Source organism: Elaeis guineensis, chromosome 2 (assembly GCF_000442705.2).
Source record: "Elaeis guineensis isolate ETL-2024a chromosome 2, EG11, whole genome shotgun sequence".
Lineage (NCBI taxonomy): Eukaryota > Viridiplantae > Streptophyta > Magnoliopsida > Arecales > Arecaceae > Elaeis > Elaeis guineensis.
Genome location: NC_025994.2, coordinates 17146998 through 17154997, shown reverse-complemented (window position 1 = coordinate 17154997; position 8000 = coordinate 17146998). Strand labels below are relative to the sequence as shown.

General features: G+C 44.6%; 1 protein-coding gene across 1 annotated transcript; it reads left to right on the top strand.

Moving 5' to 3' along the window:
• Window positions 1-5577: 5577 nt before the first annotated feature.
• On the top strand, window positions 5578-6110 carry LOC105060262 (glutaredoxin-C9). The gene has a single exon (XM_019852698.3). It carries the CDS (start codon window positions 5608-5610, stop codon window positions 5956-5958), a length of 351 nt encoding a protein of 116 aa, XP_019708257.3. The 5' UTR covers window positions 5578-5607; the 3' UTR covers window positions 5959-6110.
• Window positions 6111-8000: the final 1890 nt, after the last annotated feature.

The window sequence follows — 8000 nt, the reverse complement described above, 5'->3', positions numbered from 1 at the left end:
GATGGGCTCCTCGGCTAATGATTCTTCGGTGGTCAAGAGGATTCTCTTTCTACCTGAGTCATCCGAGAATCCTCTCGATCCCACTTCTTGGAAGGGGTCCTTTTTCCTTCGGCCTGCTTGCATGTCATCCAGGCTTCTTTCACCTGAGCGTACTTTTGGGCTCAGACTAGCAAGTCTACATAATCCCTTGGAAAGGTCTTATCGAGGGAGAAGATGAGACGCTCATTCCAGAGTCCTCACTTGAGTGCCATCATCATGACTAATTCATCGAGGTTGCGCACCTCTAACATGATGGTGTTAAAATATGCAATATAGTTGTGCAACAACTCCTCTTCTTGTCAGAGAAAGAAAAGACTGTCAAAATTCTTAGATGGAGCTCGGTTGCTGTCAAAGTAAGCAATGAACAACTTGCCAAGTTGCTCGAATGAATAGATAGATCTAGGCTGAAGTCCTGAATACCATGCTGCACCGATTTCCTCAAGGTGGTTGGGAAGGCAAGGCAAAGGAGGGCATCCGAGGAGCCCTGCAACATCATGAGGGTTCTGTAACCCTTCAGATGGTCAAAAAGATTTGAGGAGCCATCATACAGCTCCACCTAAGGCATCTTGAACCAGCTCAGAACCGGTTCCCTCATAGTGGTCTAGGAGAAAGAAGGTTGGGAGTTGAAGTTGAGGCCATCATTACTCCTGTAAGGTCCACTCTAGACTTCACCAAGGCAGTGCTCGATATCTTAGACCTTCTTCTCGAGCTCCTCTTCCTGCCATGGTTTTTCAGATCCGGAAGAATAGCCCAAAATCGAAGCTCCATCAGAAGAAAAGTATCGTTGTCAATCCTCTTCCCTCAAGCTCTGATGGGAGGATGACTGGGGTGGAGAAGTAGGAGCAGAATGGAGGCATCGAGGAGAGGCAGGCTCTAGGCTCTAGGAGCGAGACTGTCAACTGCATTGGGAGGGAACTGCCTAGGGGGCCAGCTCTAGGCATTGCTACTACTGCTCCACCACTTATTGGAGCCATTACACAGCGCCAGTCAAAGCCTAGATATGATGATCCAGGACATTAAGGGGTTGTGAATCCATCATGATAGGGGGCTGCACTACGATGCACCCTAGAGCGACACTGCTCTGATTGCCTCAGATAAATTATCGATGAGATGTGGTGGAGTTTGTGCTCTTATCCGCACCATTTTTTTTTCTCTTGAAATGGGCTTGGTCCTTCCTCTAGCACCAATTCTATTACTGTAAGTCTCTGATTGCTAATGATGTGGCTAGAGTTGGATGTCGTCCAGAAATTAAGACATCAAAGAAAACCTACAAAGAAAGTCCACACTTATTGGGAGATTTTCGGTGGGGAACCCTCTGATGTTTAGTTAGCCAAAGTCTTGAGAATAATAGAGAAAAGAGTGAAAGCAGAAGAGAGAGAGTAATGGTGTGCTATTTTCTTTTCTAATGGAGCATACCTGAAGGTCTCCTTGATATCTGCTATGGTCAAGGGACTCTAGGGCTGATACGGACGAAGGGCTCATCCCAACAAGAAGTATTGTCCACTTTGACCATGTGCATACTGTAGCTTATAGATTTATAACCCTTAGGCTGTAGCTGGTACGCTTGCAATTGCTGAGTCTCACGATTTTATCCCCTGGGTTTTGGCCCAAAAGGTATCTCTTGAGAGAGAGAGTATCTCCCATCTCATATAGAGTAGAGTATCTCTGACTCACAATGATGCAGGACTAAACCCCCCACAACTGTAGCCCCTCCAGTCAGGGAGACTCTATCTTATTGGAGGGCCCTTCCTCTAGCACTATTTATTATGGTCAAGGGACTCTGGGGCTCATACAGTTGGAGAGCTCATCCCAACAAAAAGTATTGTCCGTTTTTGCCACATGCATACCGTAGCTTATAGGCTTGTGGCCTTTGGGCCATAGCTAGTATGCTTGCGACTGCCGAATCTCATGGCTTTATCCTCTAGGCTTTGGCTCAAAAGATGCCTATTGATAGAGAGAGGGTCTCCCATCTCATATAAGGAAGAATACTCCTGATTCACAACCGATGTAGGACTAAACCCCCCACAATATATCTTTTTATATAAAAATGGAGCTATAGATGATTTAGTCAAAATCTTTAGTCTGGTATACCAGTCTCATTAGGACACTAGGTCACGTTCTAATAGATCGTTAGAATAGAGAATCTTTCTACTATAATACAAATCAAAGTTATTAGGCGGTTGTGGATTGTATCCACATGGACCGAAAAGCTAGTGGTCAGTGGTCGGTGTTGAGTCGAGGCCTCTTACTGATGCCTGTATCTAGGACTTGAATGTTATCTCCTATCAACTTATGAGAGTTCTGTCTTCGATCCTTGGAGTGATCAGACCGTCGATTCGGTATACCTACGACCTCATGGTTGGAAGGTTTTGACCATGGGATCGATCGATGACTGAGCCGAAGGTTGGAAAGAGAGCGATAGGGTGGTTGGTCTGCTTGGCCATCTATCGCTTTTTGATGTCCGAGGTAGTCCTATCGAATCATTTGCAGATATTTGATTGTACTCTGAAGAAAAAAAAAATGATACGGATGGTGGATGCCCCCCCCCCCTCCCCCCCCAACAATATTAAAAAGAAGAAATGGAGCCACTGACATGAAACGTAATTTGTGAAGTGCATGGATATTGCATCAGCCGTCAGCAAAAACTCATTTTGAAAGATTGTATAACAAGCTAATCCGGAATTCCTAGCCATGGTTCAAGCGGAGCAAGCAAAAGAGGAGATGTTTGTCGTTTGCAAGCCTCTGATTAGTATTTTAAGTAAACTACTCTTATTTTCTACCAAAAAAAAAAAAAAACTAAACTACTATTATTAATTAGGCACATGCATAAATGTTCCAAATTCATTATTTAACCCCGAATGACCTCAGCAGGTCACGGGTCACTGGTTCAAACCCAAGTCCACCACCAACCACATCGCAAGCAGCCATATCGTAAATAAAACACATAACAAATACAAAAATATTAAAATTTTGATTTTTTTCAATACTTTTGCTAATCACATTGACTTTACTAGAAGACCTGAAAATTATGACGGAATCAAACAAAGGAAAATTAACATAATTTCTTTTAATAGATCCTTGCTTTTCTTTTCTTTTCTTTTTTGAACTAAAAAAATTATTGACAAAAATATGAAGAGAGGCCACAAAGGATTTTTTTTTTTTTTTTTTTTTTTTGGTAGAACACAAAGAATTTGAAATGCCATGGTCCAAGATCGCTCATTGGTCAAATTCAACCCTGAATAATGCTGACCGGAGAAATAACAACCATAACAAGGCTCAATTCAGGAAACAACAACCTCAACCCTAATTCAAGAAACAACCCCCCTGTCACCAGGAAGCAGGAACCGTAACATCTAAACCCTGGCCATCCTCCTCCTGCATCAAACTAGGACTTCAACAAGTCGTAGAATGAAGAGTAGAAGACCAAAAAGAAAACAGAAAGAGAGAAGGGAGGGGGCAAAAGCTTTGATGTATGAACAACATGCTCGCTTTCTGAGTACCACTCCTGTAGAAACTGATGATGTTGTCCACGCAGCTGCCCTCCTTCCCCAACCCTGCCTTAAACCTCACACCTATATATTCTTTGAAAAAAGAATAGGGAAATACTAGGAGTTCCTTTCTATGAGGAAATTATTAAGCTAGTTACTAGATGTAAAACCAGTGGACATAACAATGTAGTATTGTACGTATGCCAACCAAGCATGATAAAACCCAGCCGCATTTCTATATACTTTATGATGCAAGAGGCATGGCATTGTTTATCCCAAAAGTGTTCTTTATTACATGCAAATATACTAATAAATACCATGATTCGGGTAACCTTTTTAAAAATGATGCCGTTGTCTAAACTCTTAAACAATCATCCAGTTGTTCCCTAAACATGTTCACACTGACACATGCATTGCATCACATTCACCTTTCCCTCTATAATGATGAATAAATCACATCCTTACACATAGATTAACATAAACTTTCTAGCACAACCAGCCGAAAAGTCTTTGCAAAAAGTTTCCGTGTAGATAGGTGTCAATCTGCTTTGTATGAATGGCAAATTGTTACATCATTGCATCAAACTCTCGTGCAAAGATTTGTAGATCTATGGCATCTCTTCTAAAGACTAGTTTAACCTTCTACCAAAAAAAGACTAGTTTAACCAGCCTGTGGGATGTATGGTAAGTAGCAACCAAGACCTAGCTAGCCCACCCACTCATCCTTTCAGGACCTGGCGCAGACCACAAAGGAACCTTCTACAGTTCCAGTTCCAACCAGATCCTACCAAAAGGGCCAACCAGACACAGTTCTCAAAGCAGTGCATGCCTTTCTGCACTCCGACGCTCCACCCTCCCAGGGGGCGAGAGAGAGAGAGAGAGAGAGAGAGGAGTATAAGACCGGCGAGAAGCAACCAACAGAAGAAACGCATCCGATCCAGCCGCATGCGGTAGGTGTCAGCCGCGTGCGCGAAAAGAAAGGCGGACCGTTTTTTTATATCACGTCCATGTTGCCACCCGCCGAATCGCATACAAACAGCGAGGCGTCGAACAGAGAAGAGGCGTGATCTTTGACCCTCCCCGCTTTGACCGACCGCCGCTACCCACCAAACAAGCCCGTCCAATCCTGTCCCCACCCCCGAGTCAACTCGCTCGACTCGGTCCCCTGGGGCCGACTCGCGTGACGTTTCACGCCTTTTGGGTTCGCGACCGAAACCGGTTGTTCTGCGCCCTTTGGGCTCACCCATCCGCGCCGTCGAAGATGCTTCCAACGGTCGATGGTTGGGACCATCCGATTTTAGGTGTACGGCCGTTACGCTCCGGGGGCCGAGGAAAGCGAATCACGTGAAAGGTGAAATGACTGGATTGCCCGTGGTACGGGCTTTTTAGATGCGGACGGTCCGCATGCAGCCTCGCCGGGTCATCCGCACCTTTAAAGTAACCCACCTCGTCGTCCTTGGGGCCGTCAGTAGTGGACGGCGATTTGACGACGTTAGGAGTCTCCGTTCGAGTCCCGAGGAAGAAGAGTCAAACGGCGGCGGGAGGAGGATGGATGTCGGGCTGTCGGTTGCTCTTCCGTGACGGACGTTTCCCAAATGTGGAACCCGTTGTCTCCTTCCGTTTTGGCACCGTACAGCACCCAAGGGCTCCCTCTAGGCCTCCGGCTAATAAATCAAAAGAAATAAGAACCCTCGTCTCTCTTTCTCTCTCTCTCTCTCGGGGTGGGGTGCAGAGATTGCCGGGTTCCAGAGACGGCCCCTGCCTAAAAAGGCTACCGAATCGTGTCGCTTTGACTCCCTTTCTCCCCTTATATAGATAACATCCAAAAGCCAGACCCACTCCCATACTAGGCTATATCACTTGCTGTTCTAAAGTGCACTCTCTCCTTCTTCCTCCATCTCTCTCAAACGTCTACCTTAACGTTCAAACACTCGACTTCATAGTAGGAACTGTTTTCCTAGCTTGAGAGAGGGATAACATGAGGATGGTAGAAGAGGAGGAGGTGGAGGTGGAGGTGGGGGAAGAGGAGGAGGGGGGAGTGTTGGTGGTGGGGAGGAGTCCGTACGAGAGGGTGGTGAGGATGGCCAGCGGGAACGCGGTGGTGGTGTTCAGTGTGAGCGGCTGCTGCATGTGCCACGTGGTGAAGCGACTGCTGCTGGGGCTGGGGGTGGGGCCCACCGTCTACGAGCTCGACCAGGAGCTAGGTGGCCGCGAGATCCAGGCCGTCCTCGCCCAGCTCCTCTCCGCTCCCTCGTCTTCTTCTCCTTCTCCGTCGACGACGACAACGTCCGCCGCGGCGCAGATGAACGCGGCCGTGCCGGCGGTGTTCGTGGGAGGGAAGCTGCTGGGCGGGGTCGAGAAGGTGATGTCGTGCCACATCAACGGCTCCCTCGTCCCACTCCTCAAACAAGCCGGTGCTCTCTGGCTCTAAACTACACTAAAACTCTCTCTCTTTCTCTCTCCCTACAATATATATCTAACCCCAACCCCTTTCCTCCACCTTTTTTTCCGTCTCTCTTTTCTTCTTGCTACTGTACAGTGAAAATGTACACCCTTGGCAGTGTAACCGATCGAGAGATTCTGTTAAACAAGGGTTTCTTAGTAAAGTTGCAAGCATTTCATTATTCATGACTCCGTTTCTGTGGAATCGATTTTTATGTTCTTGATCATTGGATGTGATTTATCCTCCCCCGGACACGAACAGTGATGTTGGATACGGTGGTGGATGTGTTATCCTCTGCAACCGTCGCAATGGTAGTATTCGAATACATGGAAATTTTTTCCTTAGTTGCAGAACTCTGGCTTGCACCTAATACCCATGGAGAAGGTTGGGTTTATTTTAACTTTTTTTTATTAAAAATAATCTAATCTCCATTCTTCCGGTATAACGTTATCCGGACCTGAATAGGGATGTCGGATAGGATAACGTCATGCATGTGGGCCCACGACCCAAGCCGTTAGCCTTTTTTTTTTTTTTTTCCCTTTCTTTCATCTTTAGTACATTTTCTTTTGCGGTGCACTCACTATTCCCTGCAAGAAGACAAGTTAAAAGCTGAAGCGCGGTCAATGAGACGAGGAGGAGGAGGGGTTGCAGCGTCCGCCGTTCCATTTCCGGGAAAAAAAAAGGCTCCATGCCATTCACGGTGAGGCGGGAGGGTATCATATATATGGGCGTGACCAGAATTAGAAGGCGAGGAGGCCGTACAGTCTAGGCCACGTGATCAGTGTGCTACCAATCGAGATAGAGAGAGGAAAACAAACACTGGTTGGGCAGCACGCAACAGTGGGTGACGTTTAGAATTTGAACCAACAACAGACTCTTCACAGCGTCTGACCATACGATCACTCATGACACCCACCGCCTACGAGTTTTTTTCTTTCAAAGAACAAAAACCAAAAAGAATGTATGATAGAGATTGAAGTTAGTTAAGATTTAAAGAAAACACAAAAGGTCCTCCAAAAAACTGTATCATTGACATGTCATATGCATGGAGATTAGTGTGATTCTAGGGATCCATGCGATACATAAGAAAGCATGCGAGATTTGATAGTATGTGTATATACATATAGGAGTAAATTTGGATTAGATCCATCAGATTTAGACTCAAATCTAATCAAATCAAAAATGAACAATGAGAATCCTGCATTGATGATCCGAACTGTTGAATATGATTTATTATCTTAAAACTGTTTACACATCAAAAATTATATGATATAATTTGAAAACTCCTGACCTCTGCATCAAGTGATCAAAAAATATATCTAATTCAATTTTATTTAGACTGTTCAATTTTTGACTACTTGATGTAAGACTAGGGATCTCCAAATCATATAATTTTTTGTGTGCAAGCAATTTTAAAGTAGCAAATCATATTCAATAATTTGGACCATTGATATAAGACCCCTATTACAGAACTTTGATCTGACTAAATCTACATTCAGATCTGATCGATCTGATTCTAATCTGACTTTCTCTTTATATATATATATATACACACACATATATGTATGTACACACTCAGTACTAATATATGAAAATACTAGTGGGCATGCATAAGATACCATGTTGAGATAGATATGAAGGGGCAAAATTGTCTAAAGATGATATATAGGAGAAGGACGAAAATTTTCATCCAGATACTGCTACAAAATAATAATCTGGCTATAGTCTAATGTTATCACAACCATCTTATCCAATACATTCTCTCTCACCCCCACCTACCTACTGGACACATGCATCAACATACTGAATACCGGTAGATCAAATGTATGTCTCTTCTCGGCCAACATAGTAGATGTTCCATCTCCATGACTAAAAATAGAGCTCACAATGCCGAGGTGCCTTTAATAGCAGGGTTTCCATCTTACTAAGATGATGTTCTCTTTACTCAACTAAGATCAAGGCCCCAAAAAGAACTGCAATCTGTTATAGTACCCAATAGCACACAACATAGTCGCCAACCACTTATTGGT